Source organism: Phytophthora sojae, assembly GCF_000149755.1.
Source record: "Phytophthora sojae unplaced genomic scaffold PHYSOscaffold_4, whole genome shotgun sequence".
NCBI lineage: Eukaryota > Oomycota > Peronosporomycetes > Peronosporales > Peronosporaceae > Phytophthora > Phytophthora sojae.
The window spans coordinates 424,322-450,125 of NW_009258118.1; the positions used below are offsets into that span (position 1 = coordinate 424,322).

Below are 25,804 nucleotides of genomic sequence, written 5' to 3' on the forward strand. Positions count from 1 at the left end.
GGCCAATTGATGCGCAGGACATCGCTCTGTCTCAGGCCATTCGCCATCTCGCTCCGCTACAGTTTCCAAGATGCAGCTCCACTGCCTGCTCGTGCTCGGCCTCCTAGCCTGTGGAGCCTCCAAGCTCAGCGACGCGCACCGTTTCAACTGCGAGATCATGTACTGCCCCGACGAGTACGACCCCGTGTGCGGCACAGACGGCTACAAGTACCCCAACGTGTGTGAGCTCATACTCGAGGCGTGCAGGGACAAAACGAAGAAGCTTGAAGTCGCCTACAACGCCACTTGCGATAAGTCGGCAACCGGGAAGACCAGCTAATATTGAATGACTTCACGCTTCAGACTTCCCTTCTTCTAAGCTCAAAAATGACACCGATCTGAACAACACATTTCGTTCCACTTAGACACGTGAAGGTTTGTCGTATACCTTGGGTTCTTCCGGTATGTCCGCAGGCTTGAGCGTAGCCAGGAAATTCGACGGCTCCGATAACAACAGGACATCGGTGAAGATCGTTGACTTCTTTGTTGGAGTGCTTGCATCGCCTGCCACCTCTTTCGCGCCAGAGTTTTCTTCCTGGACAGGGCTGCCGTGGTGGCGAGTCGCCACTGGCGACTGGGTGGGCTCCGCGCCAATGGGGGACAGTCCACATCTCGATAGGCGAAGGATAGTGCACAATACAGTACAGTAGACGCAATGCGGAGACTTGCGCTGGTGCTTGCAGCGCTGGCAGCGACCTCGCAGGCCGTCGAGGTTAGCGTCTGCGGCGACGCCACGTACGACTTGCCCGAGGACCGAGGAGTGGTCTGCGCGTCGGCCGATCCGATACCCCCGGGCACGGCGTGTCCGCTGAAGGGCGACAAGGCGAGCGCCGACTGCTTCGAGAACCTGCCGTCGTACGCTAGCGGCGCTTGCGTAGCGCCCGAAGACGCAGTGTGTGCTTTAGTGACAGACTCGACGTGGGGATGCGTGCTACTGTCCGTGGGGTGCGGTGGGAAGACACTTACGACGGCAGCCCCGGAAATTCAAGAGAAGGTGTGCGAGACCTGGGACTACGACGAAGACGACTCGGCGGCGAGTGTCGACATGGACGCGCTGTTTGACGGGAACGAGGACTACGACGAGAGCTGGTTCGTGAAGGTGATTAAAGTGACGGAATTATTCGCGTGCGGTGCGGACAAGTCCACGCCGGCACCGACCTCAGACGCAGACACGTCGAGTTTCGATGATACCCCAGCGCAGGCAGGCAGCACGGACGCATCGGCATCGGCATCGGAGCCGACACCAGCGCCATCGGATGCCACAGACGCGTCTTCAGCCGATACAGCCGATTCGTCTACATCTGACGCAACGCCAGCGCCGACAGAAACTACGGAACCATCGGACAGCGCCGAGAGTTCGTCGGTTGATACAACTGAGTCGTCGGCAGCATCGTCAACACCAGCACCGACAGACACTGCGGACTCATCGGAGTCAACCCCACGCAAGCGGACACTGAAGAGAGTTCGGAAACCGACACCTCCGCGTCATCGGCCGCGTCGCCAACGCCGGCGCCTACAGACTCGTCAGAATCGAAGCCTACACAGTCAGACAGCGCCGAGAGTTCGTCATCCGATACAACAGAATCGTCAGCAGCGTCGCCAACTCCAGCACCGACGGACGCTACGGACGCATCGGAGTCAACCCCAACGCAATCGGACATCAAGAGAGCTCGTAAACCGACACCTCCGAGTCCTCAGCAGCATCGCCAACGCCAGCGCCGACAGACACTGAGGATTCATCGGAATCAAGCCCTACGCAGTCGGACATTGAAGAGAGCTCGGTATCTGACACATCAGATTCATCGGAGGCGGCGCCCACACCAGCGCCGACATCAGATTCGGAGGGTTCAACTACCGAGCAATCACCGCCAGACACCGCCGACTCGTCAACGCCCGAAGTGACTCCCGCCGCAACAAAACCCGAGGCAAACCAAGAGGACACGGGATCGGTTGATGCCGAGTAGACCGCCGTCTCTGCATGAACCCACGTCTCTTCTTGACAAGCCATCGCGCGGGCGGACCAGCCTGCTGGATCCCGAGAAGCAGGCGTCTCGGTGAGTGGCTGACTGAGCCAGGTGGTCACACCGCGATGAGCTGGAGATGACCGCAGAGGCGAGTCGAGTCAAACTTTGACCGAAAAAATGCTCATCAGCTCTACAGTGTACGTCACGCACGGGAACGCTGAGCGAAAGCACCTGGACGGTGTTGCCTTCACTGTCAGCGAGAGCAGGGGTAAGGCTCCCAACGGAGCAGGATTCGTAGTTGATTTATCGTTGTAATTGTACCAGTAGTTACGGTGGCTTTGACAGCTATCCGAGGCCTCGAAAATGGTACAACAGTTCTTGCCGAACTGCTGCTGTCTACGTGGTTGATTGTACGCACGTTGGTTGCGGTGGACACGGCTCCGTGGCGCACTGGGAGCGCAGCAGCTTGCAGACTTGGCCCTTGTTGCAGCTCACGTTGGCGCACGTATTGGCGCAGAACTTGTCGGTGTCGGACTCCAGCTCCATCATGCACTTCTGCGAGCTCTTGCAGAGCGTGCCGAGGCCACAAGTCCGGCGTAACGTGCTGATCTGCGAGCACGATTTGTAGTCGACTACCCAGAGGTTCCCGCCGGCCTTGCACCTGGCTGCATTGAATTGGCACGGGTTCGTGTACGTCACGTCGTCCGAAGCGCACACCTGGAGCCGATTGTTGGTGCAGGTGTTGTCGCAAGAATACTCGGAGGTGGAGGTCGATGTGACGGTGCCGAACAGACTGGGGCTGCTCTTGGACTCGGGGACGTAGCCTTCGCACGCATCGGTAGACTTGAGCGACAGCGTTTTGTCGCGGCAGGCGGCGTTCATGTACACACAGAAGTTGCGGTATGTGACGCCGTTCGTGCCGCACACGGGCGAGTCTTCGTCGTTGCAGTAGCCTTCGCAGGGGTTCGAGTAGCTCTCCACGGACGGCAGGAGACCGTGGAGCAGCAGCAACATCGTCAGCGTCAGCGCCGAGCGCAGTGGCATGGTGCAAGCCATGTTTTGCAGCAGGTCAATACTTGTCTTGGCAGGTTGAGCAGTCGATCTAATTCGTGTGTGTCTTTAGGCGGCGTTTGAAGACGAAGACGCAGCGCCACGGACCGCTCGCTAAAATAAAACGCGTCTTATCTTTCGTCTCGGTAGCTTGCGTTCCTACGCTTCCGACGCTACGCTTGCAACTGCAAAGACGTCGCAATGTGGAAGCAAATTCTGACGCATCGACACTGACCTGAGCCATCGCCGTCCGGGTCAACTTGCTGAGGTGAACTTCCTGCATCGCCGCCGTCGAGCAAACCCACTTCAACTTGCTTGCTTGATGTGTATGGTGTACGATACACCATCTAACCGGTACTACCGGTAGTGTATCTACCCTATTCAGTTTAGCAAGTTTTGTTGGCACACACTTGAGCCGCAAAGCTCGACTTGACCTCATGCTGCGTCACGTGCTGGCCGCTTCGCGGGGACCCGCGCGGGCGCGCGCCCAGCGCCTCCGCCACGGTATCAGCCGCAGCCTCTCGTCCGTGCCGATTCTGGAGCGCGGCGACGGCTGCAAGGCTCTGCAGGTGGGCGAGACGTACCACAACTTCACGCTGGAGCGGGTGGCCTCTGTGCCCGAGTACGGCGTGGACGCGCTGGAGCTGCGCCACGAGCGCACGCAGGCCAAGTACCTGCACCTGGACGCCAAGGATCCGAACAACGTCTTCGCCGTCATGTTCCGCACGCCGCCCAGCGACTCGACGGGCGTGGCGCACATTCTGGAGCACACGGCGCTGTGCGGCTCCAAGCGCTTCCCCGTGCGCGACCCGTTCTTCAACATGATCAAGCGCAGCCTCAACACGTACATGAACGCGCTCACGGGCTCGGACCACACCATGTACCCGTTCTCCACGACCAACGCCAAGGACTGGCGCAACCTCATGAGCGTGTACCTGGACGCGGCCTTCTTCCCCAACCTGAGCAAGCTCGACTTCCTGCAGGAGGGCCACCGTCTCGAGATCAACGAGGAGAAGGACGGCGAGGGCGAGCTCATCTACAAGGGCGTCGTGCTCAATGAGATGAAGGGCGTGCTCTCCGACAGCAACAACCTCTTCGGCACGAGGCTGCAGCAGGAACTCATGCGCGGCACCATCTACGAGCACGTGAGCGGCGGCGACCCCAAGCAAATCCCGTCGCTGACGTACGAGCAGTTGCGCGCCTTCCACGCCAAGAACTACCACCCGTCCAACTGCTGCTTCTACTCGTACGGAGACTTGCCGCTCACGGACCACCTCGCGTATCTGGACCAGGAGATCCTCAACAACTTCGAGTACCGCACGGACTCGGCGGCCACGCGCGTGAACACGGAAGGCTTCAGTGTGCTTAGGAAGACGAAGGAAGACCCAGAGCTCATCGTCATTCGGGGCCCCAGCAGCAACATGAGCGGCGAGGCGGCCGACCCGAACACCAAGTTCTGCATGAGCAAGTTCGTTGACGTCAGCTCCACGGATCCGTTCCCGACCTTTGTGCTGCGCATTGTGGGCTACTTGCTTACGCACGGCCCGGCGTCTCCTTTGTTCAAGGCGCTGATCGACTCCAACCTCGCCCAGGATTTCTCTGTGGGCACGGGCTTTGATACATCGACGTACTACCCTACTTTCGGTGTCGGTGTTGAGGGAATTGAAGGCGGAGAAACCGCTGTGCCGGCCATTCGCAAGGCCGTGCATGATGCTTTGGAGAAGGTGGTGGCGGAGGGCTTCGAGAAGGAGCGCGTGGCCGGACTGCTGCACCAGTTGGAGCTGAGTCTTAAGCACATCACCGGTAACTTCGGTCTTCAAATGATGCACGGTATCAGCTCGGTTTGGGCTCATGGCGGAGATCTGATCAAGAACCTGCAGCTAAACCCGCTGCTCGAACGCTTGAACGAAGAGATGGCGCGAAACCCGAAGTTCCTGGAGAGCTACGTTCGCGACTACCTTATGCGCGACGACCTGCGCGAGGTTCAGATGCTGATGCTGCCTTCTGAAGACTTTGTCCGTGATCAAGAACGTCGCGAGCGCGAGAATCTGGCCGCTAAGCTTATTGAGCAGTCCAATTCGGATCTGGATCGTATCGCTCGCACGACCGAGAAGCTCGAGCGTCACCAGCAAAAGGAGCAGCCTCTGGAATGTCTACCCACGCTTACCCTGGACGACATTCCAAGGGTCGAGGAAGGCAACTTCGACCACATCGACAAGACGCAGCTCAACTCGACGTCCGCAGAGTTCGTGCGCGTGCCGTCCACTAACGAGATCTCGTACTTGCGTCTCCTCTTCGACATGTCGGCGCTTCCTCAGGCGTACCACCAGTACATGAACGTGTTCACGACGGTGTTCGGATCCCTGGGTACGTCGCGCTACGCGTACGACGAGCTCCCGACGGTGATTGCGAATTGCAGCGGCGGTGTGTCGTGCTCGGCTATGACGGCGCCATCGCTGACAGACGTGCATGGCGAGCCCAGCAAGCAGTCGATGCTCCTGGGCACGATGTGTCTGCCGCACAAGGTGGACGAGACGCTGAGCTTGCTGCACAAGTTGCTAACTGACACCCAGTTCCTGAGCGAGGAGAATCTGCGTCAGCTGCGTCTCATTTTGCAGAGCAGCGCTTCCACCGCTAGTAGCAGCATCTCGTCCTCTGGCGCCGGGCTTGCTGGCACGCGCTCGCGTGTCGGCCTCACACCTGCTGGTATGTACGACGAGCTGTACAGTGGCCTCACGCAAATCGAGCAGCTCCAGAAGTGGGCACAGTGCTCTGACGACGAGCTGCGTCGGATTGCTCGTGTGCTGCAGGATATTGCGCGCGTGGTGTTTTCGCCCGACAACCTTCGCCTCTCTGTCGTTACGGAGGACAAGCTGCGGTCTCAAGTGGAGCAATCCCTCAAGTCCAAGCTGCTGGAGCCGCTGGCGGGGTCTTGGTCGCTGCCAGACGCTTCGTCTCTCACGCTTGCGAAGGAGGAGCTGAAGCTGCCTGCTGTGTCGCCCAAGAACTACTTTGCGTTCCCAGTGTCCGTGAACTTTGTGGTGGAGACGCAGCCGTCGGTGTCGTTCACGCACGAGGATCACGTGCCGCTTACCGTCTTAGCTCAGATCATGTCGTCCTGCTATCTGCACCAGCAGGTGCGTGAACAAGGCGGAGCATACGGCTCGGGCGTCTCCCAGAACGAGGGCTCCTTCTCGATGAGCTCTCACTACGACCCCAACACATTCAAGACGCTCAACGCGTACGCTGGCGCTCGTCAGTGGGCGGCCAGTGGAGAGTTCTCGGATCGGGATCTTCAGGAAGCGCTGTTGTCGGTGTTCGCTAGCGTTGACGCGCCCAAGACGCCGTCCATGAAGGGCCGTATGAGCTTCCTTCGCGGCATCACGAACGACATGCGCCAGCGCCGTCGCGAGCAGTACCTCTCGTTGAAGCGCCAGGACCTCGTGGACGTCGCGCGCAAGTACTTCAGCGAGGACGCGCCCGAGAAGCGCACCGTCATCATCGGCAAAGACGGCGACGACCTGCACGAGTTCTCGGACAAGGGCTTCGACGTGCAGCGCTTCTCGTCGCCGGAGCAGTAGACAAACCACGCATGCTGGCGTGGTCTCTTAGAGCACTAGAAGAGCTTGGAACTCACTGGTTACAACACGATTTCAAGCATAACTATATATTTCGTTGCGGCGCCACGCCTCGCCTCGCCTCACCTCGCCTTCCTTGGGTCACGGTGGTGCACGTGCACATTCAGTCTTCATCTGCCTGGCTGCGTCAGTAGTGGTAATTGTTGTTCTCCTCCTCGCCCGAGATCGTGCGGCAAATGGGGCAGTCGAAGCGGGTGCGGTACCATTCGTTGATGCAGTGCTCGTGGAAGAAGTGTCCGCACGGAGAGAGCACGAGCCGGTTGCCGTCCAGCTCGGCCCACTCGCAGAGGCAGATCGGGCACGAGTCCGAGTCCACCTGCACGTCGCGCGGATCCACGTACTTGAGCTGGCGGATGGATCGGACGTGCTGCTGCTCGTGCTCGATCGGGAACTGCAGGAACTCCTTGACCATGAACCTTGTGGACGCGATCTCGCTGCAGGCCTCCACCTCCTGCTCCGCGGCCAGGTACTCGCACAGGGCGATGATGAACTCCTCGAGTCCGGCGGTGCGGCGCCCCACGAGCGCCGACGGGTCCTTGAACATGACGATGCGACGAGGGAAGCCGACGTCCTTGAGCTGGTCGCGCACGGCGCCGCACACGGAGCAGCCTCGGTGCTTCTTGTGCGCCGCGAGCCGCGCGAGCAGCCGCTTGCGCAGGCGGTAGAACTCGGAGTAGCGCTTGCACACGACCCACTTCTGCTTGTAGTAGTCGCTCGTGATCTCGAGGTGGTACACGTAGTAGTTGCCCGAGGCGCCGCGCACGAGCACGGCCTGGCAGCGCATGGCCAGCTGCGTCATGGACTCCTGGTGGATGCGGTGGATGAGCACGCGCTTGGCAGCCATGCCCTGGTCGGCCACGAGGCCGATGGGCATGTCCTGGAAGCGCTGCTGGCCCACCGATTTGGCCGGCAGCCGGTAGTGCGTGGCCTCGGGCTGCGGCGCGAACTGCGCGCCGTAGAACGACGTCATGTCGCCCTCCACGTCCTCCACGTCGACCGACTCGGCGGCCGACACGGCGGGCGGCCGCTGCTGCCGCTGGTTGTCCTCGGCCCGCCAGCGCGCGGCGGCGCCGCCCTTGGCGTTCGGGCTGCTGCTGAACATGCTGCTGATGTCGTCGTTGGAGCGCGGGCTGTCCTCCAGCTCGCTGTCTAGCCACTCCACGTCCTCGTGCGCCATGGTGTCGCCTGCGTCGGGTACTTGTGTCGGTGTGCGAGCGCTCGAACTCGCTTCTGTCTGCGGGTCGGAAAAAAATTGACGGCGCGAGCGGCATACAAAGATCAAGTGTTTGCCTCTTCCGTGTGGAAAAAACGATGTGGCGCTGCGTGCGTCAGCGGATTGGCCGGGAGCGTCGGAGATCGCGCGCGCGATTGGATGAAAAGGACGGCGCCGATAACGGACGACGGCAATCACTGCCGAGCCGCACAAACACCTTGACCCGTATCAATCAATCGGACCGAGTATCAGCGCCGAGCCATGCCCAACAAGGAGTGCCTCACGTGTAAGCCGGGCGACGACACGCACCACCAGAGCGCCGTGGAGAGCACGGGCTGCGAGGAGAGCTACCTGCGCGTGGACGGTGAGTGGCCGTTGCCGTTATGGCGCCCGTTGCGCGGCTGGTCGTCGACACTCGGGCTCTCTTTCTCTCTGCTGACGCCTGTTCCCGTTGTGATTGCCAGCCTGCATGAAGCTCAACAACGGCCGCGTCTCGGCCTGCACCGAGGTGAGCCCATGAGCGCGTCGGAATTGGCCCCGCCGCCCCAGTACTAACGATGCGTTTTGGCGTGCAGGAGTGGGAGAAGTTCCGCCAGTGCCACGACCAGGGTAAGCCCGTGTCCAAGCGCGGCGGCGCCAGCCAGTGAGGAGGATATATAGGCAAGCGGCAGCCATGCCTGCTACATGATCTTGATCAGACCTAAGCTAACTCGCACAATAGACAGCATTTTTTCTCGCGGGCTCCGCGCTCCAACGTGCGTCGCCTGCAGACTCGAAACGCCGGCTTGCGACTAGCTGCTTCGGGCGAGAAGGAGCCGTTGTGGCAGCAACGCCGGGGTCCGTGCGTTGGGTGGCTGCAGGAGCTCCGCTCCGCCGAGCAGGTTGCGTTGCCTGTCAGCAACATGAATGCTGAGCGCAGCGAGCTCGCTTTGAATCAGCAGCTCCACGCGTCGGAACGCAGATATCAGCAGCGGCGCTGTAGGCAATGGTGGGTGGACGGCTGGGACACCGCTGCATTGCTGCACTGCAAGCCACTGCGCGCGTTCCGGTCTTGCTCCAGTAGACTGCCGCGCGCGCCCCCGTCCAGTCAAGCATGGCGGGCGCTGTAGGCAGCGGTGAGTGTATTCGGAGCACGTTGAAGCGGTCTGGCCCTGGAGGCTCAGCTGCTGCTGAGCCCGGCGGCTCCAATTTCGCTGGTGCCGCCGTCGCCGCGGTCCTGTCCTCGGGCGTAATCGCGGCAGACACGAACAGCGATGGCCCGAGCGCTGCCCTCTGCGGAGCCCCGGATACCGGTACTGCAAACGGCGACACTGCTCCGCGGCGGACATGTGTGCATGCACCCGAAGGGAGCTGGGCGTTGTGGGACATCTGCCAGCTGGGATCCCCGCGAGACCAGGGCGGACCGATGTCCCAGGCACTGCCTGGCAGGCAGGCAGGGCAGCGCCCCGCAGCGAGCGTGACAGCATTCGGTCAAGCAGACGGCCAGCCGGGCGGCTTGATTCCTGCCGGCGTTCAACTGCGCCAACCCGCTTCAACCGCGGCAGCTTCGCCTTCCTTCAAGCTCGCTCGAATCAAATCCGGCGCCGCGTGCCCGTATATCGCTGGGTGTATTATCGACAGGCTCTGCTGCCGCAGTCGCTGCGGATCCAAATGCCGCCGCCGGTCTCCTCTACGCCGACCAGCCGATCGAAGAGCGCCGCTGCAGCTGGCGGGCGGCTGGTCAGTGCCGCGAGGTCGTCCGGCGTCCGGAGGTAGATAGCGAGCAGCTACATGGCGAGCTCGGCTTCGACGCTGGAAGATTTCTGTCGAGCGGCGGCGCTGGCGCAGAGGGAAACGGAGCAAGCAAGTGGCGAGCAGCGCTCGGCCCAAGCAGCTCGGCCAGCAGGAGCTCAGCCGTCGCCTTGAAGCTGCCGTCTGTTTCTGCGCCTGTTCGTGGTGTTTACGCAAGAGCTGCGCGGGCTAGGGGCGCCGCGACGCTTTGCTTGCGGCTTTGGCCCGGCCAGCCAATCAGTGGGCGGCAAGTAGGCATTTGCTCGAATTTTGGGCGGCGTCCAGGGTTGAGCGATCACAATTGAATCGGAGCCGGACCCGCAGCATTCTCATCCAGCGATCCGTTCCGGTGCACCCGCGACGGAGGAGGACACTCTCAGAGACAGACAGAGCCGCACAGGAAGGCTAGGCCCCCGCCCGCCCCGCGACGACGGAGCCCCTCACAGCAGCAGACAGACGCCATCCGGCCCGGCAGCAGCATGATCGTGGTATTCGGCAGCTCGAACGCCTTCGGACGCGACGTGAGCGAGATGGAGATGATGGTGCTGGCCGGCACGGTCTTCGTGGTCTCGGTGCTGCTCGTGCTCGTGTACAAGCTGGCGCGCGGCTGGGACGACCTGGACAAGGACGACTTCGGCGCCAGCGTGCTGCCGCTGCACGCGCCGCGCGCCACGAACCGCTGGGTCAGCAGCCGCAAGACGCACTTCGGCCGCCTCGGCACGATCAAGGAGAACGAGGTCTTCTCCTTCAGCTCCAAGATGCGGTGATCGGCGCGGCCGCGGGAGGAGGATCAGCAGCGGCGGCGGCAGCAGCAGCAGCAGCAACAACCACAGACAGGAGGACGGCGCTGCGTCCGCCTTGGAGTCAGGCCGGCGCACGCGGTCGAAGGGTGCGCTGGCCCGTGTAGATTTAGATGACAGCCAGTATTTAAGCCTCGCCGCACCGGACGGGTCTGGACGGCGCGGGGGGGCTGGCGGCGCTCCAGCCACCATAGATGTCATATTTATCAAGACAAGACGTTTCTCGTTTCTTAACCCCGGTTTTCTCGCGCTCCCCCCGTCGGTTTAACGCCGCCGAATCCAGCGCATGGTGTCGCCATGGGCTCACTGCCGCCGTTTCGGCGCACGTGCGCACAACGCGCGTGTGGATGAATATCCAGGCGCGTCGCCGCGTTCGCGCCATTCACATCTGGCGCGGCATCTGGAGCGACGACAGCGTGTCGGCACCATCTTCAGCAGCTCCTGCGCTGTCGTCGCCAATTGCGCTGCCATCTCGTTATGTCGTCAGAGAAGGGGGCCGAGTGATCAAGCTCGGGCTTTGACGCGGAGGTGATCAAGAGCGGCGAAAGTGCCCTGAAGCCGCCACATCAGAAAGACCGAGCAAGGAGGAGACGCAGGAAACATGGAGGAGCCAACGCATTTAACTTTTAAAAATTATCCGAAAAAACTGTAACCTATGGCACGCCACTCCTGGGCGGCAGAGTGAGCAGTGCGCGTAAGCTCTCCTTGGGCTGCGCCACGTTACCGTATGCCTTGAAGGCGCTGTCGTGGTACGCGCTAAAGAGCTTCGCCTTCTTCATCTCGGCCTCCATGATCAACCGGTTCACGGTCAGCATGGACGCGTCCAGGAGCGTCAGCTGCAGCATCCAAATCGACGTGGCAGGAACCCATAGCAACGACGCCAAGGCCAAGGTCAACAAACGAGGGTCAGTTGAATATCATCGGGCCGCGGGAAAAGATCAAAGATGCCGGCATGTACCTGCTCCGTGGTTGAACCTAACTGCTGAAGTGCCGAGCGCTGGAGGGCCTCGACGCTCTGTGTGACCTTCAACTCGCACGGCATCTTCTCCTGCTGCTCATGGCCTTCTACCCCAGCCTCCCCTGGGGAGGAACCGTCGCTTTCAGCTTCACCCTGTGCGGACGACCTGTCAGCCTCCAACGTCGCCTTCATGTCTAGCCACTGCTTCTCTTCCTCCTCCAAGCTGTAGGCAAAGAGAGAAAGCACAGGGTCAGCTTCGAGCTTCACGAAGGCGGCACCACTGCAATGCGCACACCCACCTCTTAATCCGCTGCTCGTACGTCTCGATTGTTGCGCGCATCCGTGCGTTTTCCGGGTTCGGTATCTTGATCTGCGATTTAAACAGCGCTGTTAGATACCGAGTAGCTCGCTGACCTCGATTGGCGTCGTACCGCAACGTTCCCTGGCGGATGCTCTGCCATAAAGGTGATCAGCTGCTGCTTCATGGCCTGCAAGCTCGTTTCGCTCAGTTGCATGATGTCCCGCCGAGCGGCCGACGTGAGGAACTCCTTCCTCACTTTACGGAGCTCGCGCTTCACCTGCCGCTGCACCATGTGATAGAGCGAGACCTGGTCGGCCGACAGCTTCTTGTGCTTCATCGCCTCCTCGTTGTCCGCCTCGCGCGCCGCCTCCTCGCGCTTCTTCTGGCGCACGAGCCGCCTCATTTCAGCCCTCGCTGCCTTCTCCTGCTTGGCGCGCAACGCCGCCGATGCAGCGGCCGCGTCCACAGCGTGCTGCTTCCCCACGTCCTTCTCGTCGTCCTTTCGCACGCGGAAGACGAACGTGTTGTCCTTGGCGGGCGTGCCAGGCTTCCTCTTGCCCACGGGCGTGGCCTCAACGGGCGCCTCGCTGGCATCCTCGTCCTTCTTGTCGCTGAACTTGAAGCCTCGTCGGGGCCTCCGCCGGGCGTCGCTGCGACACAAGAAACAAATGATCAGTCAGCGCCGTCCACTGAGCGCGAAGAAGACGCGGGGAAGACGCACCTCGGGTCGGCAGCCTTCCTCCTCCTGCGCTTCTCGCGGCGGACGACCAGCGGGGCGGACGGCGCAGCGGCGAACGGAGGCGCCACCATGACACGGAGCAGCTCCCCGGCGTCAACTTTCGCGCCTTTGCGCGCTCTTTTTGAATGTTCAAACCACCCGATTGGCCAGAGAAGGAGAAAAATCAGGGACGAAGCCGATTGGTGGGAAATCGGAATTAGCGGGGTGGTACCAAGGTGTTGAAGTCAAGTTGCAGTCCGCAAGAAGATCGCAGCGATGGCAAAATGGGGCGATAAAGTACACTTACTATCGTATTGCTTAGCGTTCACTAGGTAGCTTTGTGGGCTCGTATCAATAAATACATGGGACGGCGGCGGGCTCGCACGCTGCGTCGGCGTAGCCCACGCACGCAACGACACTCGGACATCCAACATCCATCAGCTTCGTCCGTCCACCACGTTTAGGCCGCCTCCGCTTGAGCGGCGGCGCGCGGCGGGGTGAAGTGCAGCACGTCGATCGTGATGTCGTCGTGGTAGTCCCTCCGGTTTCCAGGCAAGACGTTCTCCAGGTCTGCCGCGGTCGTGCCGTAAATCTCGGCGATGCGCTCCAGCACGGCCTCACGCAGAGCCTGGCTCACGTTCTGCACCCCTTCGTCACGGAAGCGCCCCACGAGCTGCACGATCTCTTCGTTCTTCAGCTCCCCGAATAGTCCATCCGACCCGAGCACAACGAACTCCGGCTTGCGGTCTCTTAGGTCGACCTGGAAAATGTCCGGAACGGCTGCAGGTTTTCAAAAATGCACACAACCAAGTCAGACATAATTCACACAAACCATATAAACCCAATACGATCAGGAACTCACCAGAGATGTAAGGCCGGCGGAAACTGCCGCGGATGCGAAGACCACGCGGCATTGGGGAGCGGTTCACATCCTTCACCTTCATGTAAGTGTCGCCAATGGACCGAGTGGGCTGAAGCCGGCCCTTGACGTAGAAGTTTTTCTGTCCGATCTCGCACACGATGTCGTAGTCCTCAGGATACAGCACGCGCAGGCGCCGCTGCTCGCGCTCCTCGTTCGCGGAATGATCGAACGTTATCTGCTCCACGCTGAGGGATCCGTCCGCCTCGCGATACGCCATGATGGCACGACAGTCGCCGCAGCTCGCAACGTACAGCTTCTTCTCGATCACAAGAGCCATCACCGCGCAGGCACCCACAGAGCAGGACGACCACGATCCGCGCTCGAACTTGATCTGGCTGCGGCGCTTGAACTCTTCCTCTGTATCCTTGAAGCCTGTGATGATGGAGTGAGCCACTGGTTCGTCGTTCTCCGTCAGATGGCTGCGGATGTTGGCGTAAAGCTTCTTCTGGACAAAATCGACCGCCTCTTCACCGCCGTGGCCGTCATAGCACCCGCAAAAGAACACGGGCGTCTCGGAGCTTCTGCCTGGTCGCATGATGGAGTCCACGACGTACTGGGATCTGTCTTCGTTCTTGCAGTTGGCTGCGTAGCTGTCCATGTCGTAGCGCCAAAATAGGGCGGCGTCATTGCTGGGGAGCACTTCTGAGACCTGCGGCGGCACGGACGTGATCGGGATCTCTTCGAGGGGCATCTCGTCGAAGTCGATCTTCTCCTTGGTCCATTCGGGCTGGATCATGGCAAACAGCGCGATAAGCATTGCGCTCCACGACGACTCGGGCGGCTGCGGCTTGTCCGATCGGTTTGGAGCGTCCTTTAGCGGCAGGGAGCTCGTAACTGGGTCCTTCGGCGTGGTGGCGGCCATCAACGCGCCAGTTGTGGGCTGGGTCAAGCGCGAAGGCGCCAGCGCCGTGGCGTTTGTGCTATCCTCGCTCGAAGACGCGGCGGCCGCAGCCGTGGCGGCAGCTACCGCGCCCATGGACGACGAGGAGTCGGGCGCGGCGCTGGCCGAGTGGATGGCCGTCGTCTTGGCCAGCGACTGCGTGGCCCTGGCCTGCTTGGCGAGCGCCACGACGGCGCTGGAGGTGGTGGGCGTGACGAGCATCCTGCTGGGCGTGGAGGAGGCGCGCTTAAGGCGGCTCTGCTGTTGCTGCTGGAGCTGGCGGTGCTGGTGCTGGTGGTGGCGACGAGCCACCGCGCGCTGGGCGCTTCGGTACCAGAGCAGCGAGCGGTGGCGGCGCGAGCAGCTCAGCAGAGACATCTCCCACTGCCACGGGTTCAGCTCTTCGAAGTCGGTGGTGAGCTCAATTGTGCCGAGGTCCCGAGCTGCAGCGGTCGTGACTCCCCGGCTGGCGAAAGCGCGTGTGGCGGCTTGAGCTTTTTGGGTTCTTGCAGCTCGGGCGCGAGACTCAAAGACAAGAGGAAGGCGAAAGAAATGCGAATCCGACAGTGGGACTGCGGGCCCATACTCTCTTCCATACTAAACGTAGAAGCCGATGAACGACTATGACAGGGATTACGAGGGTTTCATTTGCGACGACTGCGACTGATAGGTGGTGAGCTGCAAGGTCGAGCTGTCTGCAGCCTCCTGCTGTTCAGCAACACAGCGACGACAGGCTACTGTTCGACATACTTGTTGGCAGGCCCCGGTCAACGCCTCGTACCAAAGGAGGACGGCAGAGCTCGCGGCCGATTGGGCGAAGTGGACCATTTGGGGGTGGCTCAATTGAGCATACTCAAACCAAGTATGCACGTCAAGTTGAAGTTGCTCATGGAAAGTACTTAGATTGACCAATCACAGCGCTCGCAGCGGCGGGACGATCTCAACACACGAGCATGCACGTCAAGCGCCGCTGGCCGCGGGCTTGCTGCTCTTGCTGCGCTTGGGGCGCGACTGCGGCTGCGCCGACGGCTTCGTCTCGCCAGCGCACTTGTCGTTGGCGGCGGCGGGCTTCTGCTGCCCGCTTTTCTTCCTGCCGCTGGGCCTGGCGGACGAGCTGACAGTAGCAGCAGCAGCACTAGCCGGGCCCGTGGCAAACGTCTCGCCCGCCGCCTTCCTCGCGGCCTTGCGCTCCTTGGCCTTCTTCTGCTTGTTCTGCTTGCTTTGGCTGTCCCCGGCGCCATCACCAGCTGCAGCTGCCGATGCGCCACCACTAGCGACGGCACTGCTCGGCTTCCGTGCACGCCTGTTGCCCCCTGGCGCTCTGCTGCTGTCCTTCGTTTTGGGCCGGCGACCGCCAGAGCCTGCTGCCGATGCCGCTGCTGCAGCGGCCGCTCGGGCCTTGGCCGCTTGCTCGCGCTCGATCTCCGCCAGAATCTGGCGCTGCTGCTCCAGGAACTCCTGCTCCTCCTGCAGCTTCTGGACGTCCGCGAGGGAAACATGGTCGGGAGGTCGGAACAGGCCCCAGCTATTCACCGTCGACTGCCGAGCAGGAGCCACGCCGCCTCCAAGACGCGCCTTGGCCTCGCGCTCGCGTGCAGCTGCGGCCTCTTCCTCTTGCTGGATCTCCTTCAGTGTCTTCGACTTGGGCTCGGTGCCGACCGTAGATTCTGTCGCCGGGCTGCTCCAAGTCGGAGCAGCAGGGGCTGCGACCTTCCCGCGAGCGCCACGACGCGCGGGCTGCTTGAGGAACGCATCGAGCGAGAACGCGGTCACTTGTTCGTGTTCGACGCCGTCGTAGCCCAGCATGTGCTTGCCCGAGACCGGCAGCGGCGAGAAGGTCAGCCGCGGACTTGCCGACGGATGGCTGCCGATGCTCATCTTGCGCTGCCTCTGCGAAGCTCCGTCGAAGCTGCTCTTACGCAGAGAAGACGCCGGTAGGGGAAACGCATCTGGGAATGCAGTCGCAGCGGGGATAAACACCGGAGACGTAGGGGGTGCGCACTTGCTCTGGGATGCCGATGGTTTCTTCTCTTCCAAGACTACGGGGGAGACTTGGAGGCCCCACGGGGCATCAGCAACACGTGCGGGTACTACCACAGGCTTTTTCTCCATAAACGACGTCAGCGGGACGAACTTGCTGTTCTTGCTCTTCCGCCGTCCACTTGGCTTACTCGGCGTCACGGGAGTCTTACCGGAAGAGTTTTCCGCGCGAGACGCCGCTACCATCACGTCCTCTCGCGCATCCTTCCGAGCCTCAGCTATCGCTGCAGTGGCCTCATTAGCTGTCGTGTTCTTGCTCGACGACGGCTGCTTCCCCATTCTGTTATCATTGGCAGGCTTTTGGGCCACCTCGACCGGGGCGGTAGCGCAGGCCTTCTCTTCAGGCTCCGGTTCATCCATTGGTGGCAGCATGATCTCAAAGAGCGTCTCCATCCGGTCTCGACCCACGCCGTCCAGCACAGCGTCCCAATTGTTTCGCATGTAGCCCAGGCAGTATTCTTGCAAACGGAACGCAGCATAGCGCTCAGCGTACTGCCACACCAGCACACAATTCGCCACGTCAACATGTGCCGCGATCTTACGCTCCACCAGCTCCACCAAAGAGGGCACCGCGTCCTGGGCCGCGACGTGGGGTGCCGAGTCGAAGTCCGGGAGGACGGGAGCTACGAGCACTGCCGTGTGTTGGTGGCCCGCTGCAACCGCCACCGCCTTCTTCACACCAGACACACGCTTCGGACTCGGCTGCCACGTGTTGCCTCGCCCGTGGCCGAGTACACCTTGCTGGCCGCAGCCCCAAGTCACGAGATCACCTTCTCGCGTGACGACGGCGCAATGGTCCTGAGAAGCACAGACACTTGCCACGGGACCCGCCTTGGTTAGCTCCACTTTCTGCGGAGCACTGGGCGATAGAGTTGTTGATGCATTATGTCCCGGCGTACCGGCGCTGGGCTGGTGCGAGAGTGCTGGAACATTGTGCCCCCAAGTGAAAACAGCGCCACTAGCACTCAACGCGATCGAGTGGTTCTGCGCGCACGATACGTCCACAACGTCCATGCCACGCTGCTTGCACGTGGGGACCCATGCGTCACACATAATTGCACCAGCGCCGCTGCCACTAGCAGCAGCATCAAACGGGATGTTCACACGGCTTGGACGGTACGATCCATAGCCGAACTGCCACACCTGACCAAGGCTGCGACCATTGTGAGAGCAGCGCAGCACAACGCACGTGTGCCAATCCGAGAGTGCCAGTTTCTCTGCCTGCACAGAATCATAGTCACCGTACACGACGCACATCGGATGGCGCGGACGCAGTGCATCAACACTGCGCGGAGTCGCGTCAGCCTGGTCCGTGCCACATCCTTCTTTACGTCCGAGCTGGCCTCGACGATTGCTGCCCCAGGTGTACACAGCACCGTCCTCGGCGTCAATTGCTGCAGAATGACAACCAGACGCCGCAATGTCCTTCATCTCGTGGAAGCGGAAAGCGTCAACACGTTTTGGTGTTAGTCGACTCTGCGACGAACTTGATTTCCCTGGGTGTCCAAGCTGACCGAAGCTATTGGAGCCCCATGAGAAAACTTGACCTGAACGAGAGAGCGCCAAGGTGTGGTTCTCGCCTGCTGCCACCTTCTTCATGGGCGTGGTTTCCAGCGACACCAATCGTGTCGGCTCAATTCGGCTATCGATGCGGAGGTGACACGCAAAGTGGCGGTTAGCAACACTCTCAGTAGGTAGAGCAACGCTACAGACTGCATACGTACTCAAACTCATTCCCAGTGCCTAGGCGGCCACCCTTGCCAAAGCCCCACACGAAGCACTCGCCCGCTGCATTGAGCGCGATTGTGTGGTACTTGCTAGCACTCAGTTGAACAATGGGTGAGGCGGCAGGAAGCTCCACGAGCCGCGGCGTGACTTGCACGTCCGCGTTTGGCAAATGATAGCCCAGCTATCGATCACCACAGTCATTACAGTAGCGCAGGGTCAGCATCACACGGCGGTGAAGGCAAACAAAGTACTTGTCGCCAGTACCTGGTAGTCTCGCTTTCCAAAGGTGTAAACTAGGCCACCGTCACACGCCTCCGTGGTGGTCGCAACTTCTCGGTCTGGTTGTCGTTGGTGCTGCAGTCTCGTAGACAGCAGCTGCATGGGGCTCTGCTGGGCATGATCACGTGTTTCGTGCAGGTATTTCCGAGCAAATTTCTTGCCGAAGCGGGTCTGCGCGTGGCGTAAGAGTAGCAGCGTTGCTGGAGAGGGAACAACGATCCGTCAGCCCGAGAAGCAGCCACAGCCTTGATAGAGCAGAGGAAATCACACTCACTGGACAAATGCTGGTGATACACACTGCGGTGCAAAGGCGTCCAGCCAGACTCCTGCTCGGCACGAAGAAGAGGTCAGTCAGTCCTCCCTCTCTCCTCCAGTCTCCGCTAGACGCTGTCTAACGCAACACACCCAGTCCGCTGCCAGGAGGTCTGCCCCATGACGCAACAGCAGCTGCACTGCTTCGTCGTTGCCGCGCGCCGCCGCCACGTGCAGCGCCGTCTCGCCCAGGTCGTTGCGGTCGTCGGGGGGCGCCGCGTCTCGCAACAGACGCGCTAGGGCCGGCGTCGCCTCGAGCGTCCGCGCGCAGGCCCACAGGTCCACTGGCTCGTCGTCACGAGCTGGCAGTTGCATGGTTGGATCCGTCGTACAGTAAAGTGTATTGTTGGTTGGCGATCTTCTCTCCTCTCTTCTCCTCTCCCTCTCCTCCGTCTCCGCCCCCTTTAGGCCGCCATTGTGGTCACCATTTTGAGGATTTCTACCACTGACGCCGTCCGTCGAAGGGACACAATAGTTTGAAAAGTCATGTGCACCACCCAGTACTTACCCTCCATGTTGATGTTGAAGTGAAAAAATAGTTGCCGTGCCTCCATCAGGCCACAGCCATATGACGCACGCCGCGCCGCGCTCCCCAGCGCCCAGGCCCGCGCGAGCGACCGATGGCAGCACCGTCGAAGCGGAGGCCCCCGCCTTCTCCCCGTCGAGCTCCTTGTCCGCGGCCGCGCCTCGCCACGCGCGGCCTCGAGAGCCGCCGCCACTCGAGCGCGCCGTCGTCTCGCGCACGCGGTTCCACATCACGCTGCCGTCGCCCCCGTCGCCGTCCAAAGCGGCAGCTGGAGGGGGCGAGGCCGACCAGCGAGGCTGGAGCAGCCCGCACGGCGAGCCCTACCGCCCGCTGGGCCGCCCAGAGCTCAAGCTCAAGTTCTCGCCGCAGCTTGTGTACGGAGTCAGCCCCATGATGCAGAACGCGCACCGCATGCGCGCCATCGAAGGCTCTGGAGGAGCTGGGGGCAGCAATATGGGAGGATCAGCCAACTCCGGCTCGGAGAAGGACAAGGAGCTGCGCGAGCCGTCGTCCTGTACGACCACTGGCGGCACGGGGGCGCCCCTCACGACTCTGGTGGACCAGTTTGTCACGTCACTAACCAGCAGGAGGCGGCCACTGGATGAGCGACAAGTCAAACTTGCCCATCGACTTCAAGCCAACGTGGGCGGCTTCTCACCCGAGAAGGTCCGCGGGCTGCACCGACGTAAGCCGCAACTTCAAGAGCAGGATCACGAACCCACCGGCGGCGAGCACAGCTATTACAACAGTCCGCGAGGCGACACGTCCTACCAGCTTCTGCGCGAAGCCATTGATGAAGGCACGAGTCGGCTGCGCTCCTCACGTAATGGGACGAGCTTTCTGCAGAAGCTACCTCCGTCCGACCTGCACGGACTCCAGGAGCTACAGGAGCAGTACCTGCGCGCGAGGACGAAGACGGCACAGTTACTGAGTCGCGGCAGCGGTGGAGGGACGAGAACCAGTCCTCGGGTGCTGGTCGGATCCAAGACGTACAATGATGAAGCCACGACCACGCACAGAGCCCAAGTCAATCGGAACGATGGCACCTCCCAAGGACACAGCGAAAGCGAAGATGGTGGGGCCCCCTGGTACTTGCCATACACGACTCGGCAACTTCAGCGCTCACCTCACCGACGTCTACCGTCGCTAGAGGAGTTCCGAGTCCGGATAAAAGACGAGAAGCAGCCCTCAAGACCCTTTCGAGCATCGACCAATATCAAACCAAACCAATTTCCTGCTAGGGTGCAAGCCAGCTCAGCACGATCCAACCTTGCATCCGTGACATCAAGGCGAAGCTCCATGGGCACCACCGTCGGGGTGTTTCATGCTGTCGGGGAGAATAGTGACGATCACACCCAAGACTCCAGCACCGGTATCAAGGGCGCTTCCTCTCCATTTTCAATTGTTACTGCCTCCCCGCCCCCTGTAGCGGTGACACCACTGCACAGCATCGAAAAGCTGCAAGCTGCACTAGACGCTCTGGAAGCCACTAAGTCCCAGCAATCGGCCAGGCTGGTCACGGCGCTAGAAGTACTCGAGCAGGATCGCCACGAATGCCTGGCCGGGAAATTTCGTAGCTTGCATGTTCGCTGCGATGCTGCTGAGGACCTACGGCGAATGCGGGAGCGCTCAGAGCGTTACCGCGGACAACGAGCGCTCGCGGTGCTATCCAAAACTGCAGACTGGTATCCGGAACTGTTGCGACGTCTGCTGGCCCGAGAAGTAGCTAGTGCGTCTAGTACTGGAACAACAACGGCAAATGCTGGCGGGCTCACAGCACCTCTGCATGCTGCAGAGCTGTTTATCATTCAAGGTGTGCGTCGATTCACCAACGATGGATGCGAATTCCAGGCGACACAGCTCTTCCAGGTAATATTGCACTTGCATCACGATGATCTGGAACTCCTGCACGTGCAACAACTGCTCGTATATCTCCGCAATGCATTGCACATCAACCGCGACGAGTGGTTGCAAGTTTTTGCCGCACACGATCTACCAGCGCCCAACGACGACATTGCAGAGGACCGCAAAGACCCACCAGAGCAACCGCGACACGGGTAGCTCTCGTGCTGCACCGCTTGAATCAAGCGCAAGCACGACTCAGGGAAGCTGGAAGGAGCGGGGGAATGATTCTCGTTTTTTAGTCCCGGACGGGGATTTTGTCTGCTAATCTGTCGCGGCTGTGGCATTCGGCATGCTGCCTCCGCTTCTGCTCCTCTAATTGCCGTCTCTTCGCCGCCTCAACCTTCTCGTCAAGCAAGCGGCCCAAGATGCTCAGGAAGAGATTCTCGTCTTGCACGTCATCATCCAGTGCATCATTCAGGACTTCAAACTCGTCCTTGCCGTCTTCGGCTCCGATGAAGGAGGATGTAGGAGATCGAGCACCGTTGTGCTCCATCGAAGCCTTGTGGCCATTGGAGGGCGCACTCACGGGAGTAGCGATCGACCCGGTGTATCCATTCTCTACGTGTTGGACAGAATCCGATAGAGCGCTTGATGCCATATCGTCCCAATTCAGTGAGAAGCGCGGCTTGTCGCCCCCATTTAGCTCTGAATGTCTCCCCATGCCATTCGAAGTGGGGAACTTCGGACAATCTTCATCTTCTTCATCTGAGCTGAACGGAGCGTAACTTGCCCAGAATCCAGGCGGAGATCGTGCACCACTTCCAACAGGAGAGCGCCCGAATGCAGAAGATTCCTGAAGTGAAGGAGGGCCGATTGACACGCGCAAATTTCGGAATGCCGCTCGAGGAGACGATGGTATTGCGATCGGTGCAGTGCCTTGTCCTTCTTCTGCTGCAATGGACTCGTTCGCCTTGATGACTGGTGTGATCGTTGGCTGCAAATGGGCGTGCTGGAAGAGAGCGTCATTTTGCTTGCGCTGCTTCACAACCTGCAGCTGATGGAAAGCCTCGATGCACAGCTGCTCTAAGATGGAGGGCGTGTCCAGATCTTCACGACACATGATCCGAGCAATCTCGTAGAGTACCAGGTCGGCGCGTACACCCTTCTGCAGCACCATGCTCGCGATAATCATGTTTCGCCGACATGCGCGTCGCAAAGGAATTCTTCTCGCCAACCGATCCGCGTCTTCCTGGGCAGATAGTGACAGCACATAAGCCCGGTCCTCTGCGCTCAGTGGCTTCTGAAGCTGCGGCCAATTGTACCAGCACCAGTCGCACCAAGCAATCTCCAGGAACTGCGGTAAGCAGTAACCATGGTCAATCGGTATTAACTCGTACTCTGCGTGCCCTGTAGTCGGCGACCGCCGTTTGCGTACGAGAATATTGGCGTCGTTGCGGTCTGTGTTCAAGAGCCGCATGTCCAGAAGCACAATCTTGTGCACTTGGTGGGTCGAGAACTGGTTAGGAGCCAAGTCGCTCACCACGTCATCGTGTCGGACAAACTCCTGCAGTGATCCAACCTTGAAATGCAACGCGCCCGCACTACCAGCATAGTTAAACACAGGATGTCGCGACTCCACGAGAGACGTAGCTGGAACTCCCGCAAAGTGGTCCTGTGGGTGACAAAAAATAATAACCCGTTATTTTCACTACCGCTCTGAACGAGCAACCATTAATGACTTGCCAAACTTGTCATTACCTTGTCCAGCAGGTACGCGGCCAGCTCGCGTTCACATGCTTCTCCCGACAGAATTCCTCTTCGAAGCCCACTCTATCGAACAGGTTGCACAGATTGAGGGGACAATATCAGACAACTATGCCAAGACAGCGAAAGTATTAACACGCGACAAACCTGGCCCAATTGACCCACAAGTCCGCGCGGATTGTTAGGCCCGAACGGCTCCTCGTCCTGAGGCTTGAAGCACCCCACGTTTCGGTGGGACGGGTCCTTGAAAAAATACGTACCGCCGGTACCATCCATAGCCAGCACCGGTGCAAGTCCGAGTGCGAGACCTTGTAGCGCCTTCATGCCACGGATCGGACACAATCGGTCATACCTACATCCCCATCAAAGACAGCAATAGCAGCGCTGCAACATACCTGATGCGTGATCTTCATCAGCGCCACGGGCAGCAGATGCGCGCCGTAAGGGTGGATGTTCACGACGGGCATCTGCTCGGGGCGCAGGTTCTGGGACGTCTTGCCGTTCACTCGAGCAGACACGGCGCTCTTCGCTCCGCTGCCTTCACCGCTGTTCCTGCCGCTGCTCGCATTGCTCCCGCGCTCGTCGTCGCACTCGCGCGTGTAGGTCATCGCGAGGTTCTGCGGCCTCCGCGCCACAAAGTCCACCACGGCGTTGTCCTGGTAGATGCCGCACTGCTGCAGGTTGTGCGCGTTCTTGAGCTCGCGTCCCTGGTAGAAGAGCTTCTGCGCGTTGGACGGCACGTTGAAAACGACCTGCAGCTGGTCCTTGACGTCCTTGATGCTGGCCCACGGCCGCAGCATGAGCTTCTTGCGGCGCTCCAGCGGGTCGCGGAAGTCCTTGACGAACACCACCACGGCCCCGTGGCCGCTCTCCAGCCAGCCGCCCGGCAGCGAGCGCGACATCTTCGCCTCGTCCTTCTGCATCGCTGGCCACTCGGTCGTGGACGTCCGACAGTAGATTCCCAGCTACACGGGGGAAGACAGCTCCGGGCGGTGAAGCACTCGGGGGCGGAGTGACGCAGAACTAGAGTAAGCACGCCGTGGCAAGCAGGGCTTTACGTGACGAACCACAAGAAAGTTTTTATGGCCAATGAGCGTCGCGGAAACAGAGTCGGCGTTTGATTGGTTAAAATATTGGGTCCAATTTTTTAGCCCTCCAAATCCAGGACAAAAATATGTAAAAGTTATTTTTTGCACGCGGTTTAAAAACCGTGTTCGACTTGTACACACCATTCGGGCTCGATTAAAAAAGGACTGCTTCCGACCCAATTGTTGGTTTGGGAGGCACGTAGAAAAGGCAGGCTTATCCAGCCCGGTTAGCCTAGGCCCGAATTTCAAACGGTATATGCAGCATCAAGGAACTTGATGCATTTGGTTTGAGAGGCTTTCGTCTCGCTATCCAGTTAACCATAAACGAATTTATGCGCGGTTTTCTCGTCTTGTTATGGCTGTCAAGATATCGCATGACGAGCAATAGGGGGGTCAGAATTAGCTTTTTCGCCGACATTTTTTGGCCGAAATGGTCACCATAAGAAATATGGTCAGCCGACATATCCATTTCGCGAAATGGTTCACCTGTTTGGCCGAACCATTTCTGAAATGGTCAGACATTTTCCGAAATGGTTGACCATTTTTCGACTTATGGTGACCTTCACTCTGTTTATCTTGCTAAATGTATTTACGTCGATTTACACAAATGTCGAGCACGTGCGTTGCGATGCACCAGCGCGCGGAGCGAACCGGCGGCGGCAGCGGCGGCGCTCTTCTGGACGCTCCTGCGCCGCGCACATCGCGGCTAGGAGCTAGCGCGAGCTCACGCGCGTGCACTGTGGTGCTGCATGGCGCCATGGGCTGCTCCCTTGTAGCGCCGCAACGGGAAGGATGGAGCATGCCCAGGGGCGGAGCCAGGGCCAAAATGGGGGGGGGGGCGCATGCCCCCCCCCATTTTTCGGCGAAGGCGTTTCGATTTTTTAGACTTTTTTTTATTTAGACGGCACATGCATGAAGTTCACACTGTTCCTCCGCTTAGTTGATAATAACATGGAAGGAAAGAGGAAGCAGCCGGCAATCACGACCTTCTTTGTGAAGAAGCCCCGTCAAGAGCCCGAAGACTTTGACAAGGCCCGCAGTATTGAATCAGATCCTGGGCCACGACCCCAACCTGTAACGCTGCGCGAAAAACAAGAGCAAGCAGCGTTGGAATGGTGTTCGCTCAACAAAATTCCTGATAGAGCCGAAGAATGTTCCGCTGGAGACTTTGTTAGGCGGGATCCTGCTCACAGACCACCAAATTTATTTTTCGTTAAGCAACTGATTGCCGATCCTCAGCCACTGCGTGACGTTATACTATCCTACGTTCACCTCGGTCCTTACCAACCGCAACTCAAGCAATATCCAGCCCGTGACATCGGTGGATGCATGCGTGCTCTTCGGGCCCAGTGGTTTGAATACAATTATGGCTCGAATACTCTCCTTCGACGGACGCGGTGTATTGCTTATGCTGCTACCTCAGCCGAGAAGTAATGACGCAGCAAAGCGAGCTCACAGTGTATGCACAACCTACAACGGGCTATAGGAACTGGAAAAAGACCACTACAAAAGACGGATTTGCAAGGCTCTGAATTCTCAAAAGATTGGTGAACGACAACAAAACCGGGAGCGCCTGACTTTTATTCTGGATATCTGCCTTCTCCTAGCAAAACACGAAATTGCATTTCGGGGCAGCGACGAAAAGATATACGAGCGGTTTAATTTTTATGTAAGAAATGACAACACTGGACTAACGTTTTTTTACTATGCACAGGATACGTCACAAAATAAAGGCAATTTTCTTGAGATTGTTCAGTTCATGGCACAGCACGCGCCATCGTTTTCTCGCGCAATGTCCTTAGCTGGGGAAAACGCTGTGTACACATCGCCACAAATTCAATGTGAACTGATCAAATGTGCGGCTGATGTTGTTCGAAAGCATATTATGGAGGTCGAGATTGCAGATGGATATTTTCCTGTTCTGGTGGATGAAGCAAGCTGCATGGCGAAGAAAGAGCACATGGCTATC

General features: G+C 59.7%; 12 protein-coding genes across 12 annotated transcripts; 7 read left to right on the top strand and 5 right to left on the bottom strand.

Annotated features, from left to right (window-relative positions):
* Positions 1-157: 157 nt before the first annotated feature.
* On the top strand, positions 158-319 carry PHYSODRAFT_497982 (hypothetical protein; the record flags this gene model as incomplete). Its single annotated transcript, XM_009527324.1, has 1 exon — positions 158-319. One exon carries the CDS (start codon positions 158-160, stop codon positions 317-319), a length of 162 nt encoding a protein of 53 aa, XP_009525619.1.
* A 375-nt stretch (positions 320-694) lies between these two features.
* On the top strand, positions 695-1,018 carry PHYSODRAFT_413881 (hypothetical protein; the record flags this gene model as incomplete). The annotated part of the gene is made up of 1 exon (XM_009527325.1): positions 695-1,018. A coding segment is annotated over one exon (324 nt), but the record flags the coding sequence as incomplete, so codon positions are not given.
* Positions 1,019-2,657: 1,639 nt separating this feature from the next.
* Positions 2,658-2,963, bottom strand: PHYSODRAFT_419098 (hypothetical protein; the record flags this gene model as incomplete). Its single annotated transcript, XM_009527326.1, has 1 exon — positions 2,658-2,963. A coding segment is annotated over one exon (306 nt), but the record flags the coding sequence as incomplete, so codon positions are not given.
* Positions 2,964-4,158: 1,195 nt separating this feature from the next.
* PHYSODRAFT_354494 (hypothetical protein) lies at positions 4,159-7,911 on the top strand. Its single transcript, XM_009527327.1, has one exon. The coding sequence runs from the start codon at positions 4,175-4,177 to the stop codon at positions 6,632-6,634; it is 2,460 nt and encodes an 819-aa protein (XP_009525622.1). The 5' UTR covers positions 4,159-4,174; the 3' UTR covers positions 6,635-7,911.
* A 254-nt stretch (positions 7,912-8,165) lies between these two features.
* On the top strand, positions 8,166-8,551 carry PHYSODRAFT_314314 (hypothetical protein; the record flags this gene model as incomplete). Its single annotated transcript, XM_009527328.1, has 3 exons — positions 8,166-8,268; positions 8,369-8,412; positions 8,480-8,551. The coding sequence occupies 3 exons, from the start codon at positions 8,166-8,168 to the stop codon at positions 8,549-8,551; spliced, it is 219 nt and encodes a 72-aa protein (XP_009525623.1).
* Positions 8,552-10,096: 1,545 nt separating this feature from the next.
* On the top strand, positions 10,097-10,441 carry PHYSODRAFT_500569 (hypothetical protein; the record flags this gene model as incomplete). The annotated part of the gene is made up of 1 exon (XM_009527329.1): positions 10,097-10,441. A coding segment is annotated over one exon (345 nt), but the record flags the coding sequence as incomplete, so codon positions are not given.
* Positions 10,442-11,127: 686 nt separating this feature from the next.
* Positions 11,128-12,543, bottom strand: PHYSODRAFT_499952 (hypothetical protein; the record flags this gene model as incomplete). The annotated part of the gene is made up of 5 exons (XM_009527330.1): positions 11,128-11,310; positions 11,433-11,598; positions 11,732-11,802; positions 11,864-12,383; positions 12,455-12,543. 5 exons carry the CDS (start codon positions 12,541-12,543, stop codon positions 11,128-11,130), a joined length of 1,029 nt encoding a protein of 342 aa, XP_009525625.1.
* Positions 12,544-12,737: 194 nt separating this feature from the next.
* On the bottom strand, positions 12,738-14,631 carry PHYSODRAFT_351006 (hypothetical protein; the record flags this gene model as incomplete). The annotated part of the gene is made up of 3 exons (XM_009527331.1): positions 12,738-13,231; positions 13,314-14,253; positions 14,326-14,631. The coding sequence occupies 3 exons, from the start codon at positions 14,629-14,631 to the stop codon at positions 12,912-12,914; spliced, it is 1,566 nt and encodes a 521-aa protein (XP_009525626.1). The 3' UTR covers positions 12,738-12,911.
* Positions 14,632-16,623: 1,992 nt separating this feature from the next.
* On the bottom strand, positions 16,624-18,927 carry PHYSODRAFT_498697 (hypothetical protein; the record flags this gene model as incomplete). The annotated part of the gene is made up of 5 exons (XM_009527332.1): positions 16,624-17,935; positions 18,018-18,202; positions 18,286-18,500; positions 18,569-18,626; positions 18,706-18,927. Coding segments are annotated over 5 exons (1,992 nt in total), but the record flags the coding sequence as incomplete, so codon positions are not given.
* Positions 18,928-19,180: 253 nt separating this feature from the next.
* Positions 19,181-20,288, top strand: PHYSODRAFT_254554 (hypothetical protein; the record flags this gene model as incomplete). Its single annotated transcript, XM_009527333.1, has 2 exons — positions 19,181-20,226; positions 20,258-20,288. The coding sequence occupies 2 exons, from the start codon at positions 19,181-19,183 to the stop codon at positions 20,286-20,288; spliced, it is 1,077 nt and encodes a 358-aa protein (XP_009525628.1).
* Positions 20,289-20,437: 149 nt separating this feature from the next.
* PHYSODRAFT_500752 (hypothetical protein) lies at positions 20,438-21,199 on the top strand (the record flags this gene model as incomplete). Its single annotated transcript, XM_009527334.1, has 2 exons — positions 20,438-20,867; positions 20,934-21,199. 2 exons carry the CDS (start codon positions 20,438-20,440, stop codon positions 21,197-21,199), a joined length of 696 nt encoding a protein of 231 aa, XP_009525629.1.
* Positions 21,200-21,278: 79 nt separating this feature from the next.
* PHYSODRAFT_502117 (phosphatidylinositol 3 and 4-kinase-like protein) lies at positions 21,279-23,670 on the bottom strand (the record flags this gene model as incomplete). The annotated part of the gene is made up of 4 exons (XM_009527335.1): positions 21,279-22,655; positions 22,742-22,813; positions 22,895-23,065; positions 23,143-23,670. The coding sequence occupies 4 exons, from the start codon at positions 23,668-23,670 to the stop codon at positions 21,279-21,281; spliced, it is 2,148 nt and encodes a 715-aa protein (XP_009525630.1).
* Between the last annotated feature and the right edge of the window lie 2,134 nt (positions 23,671-25,804).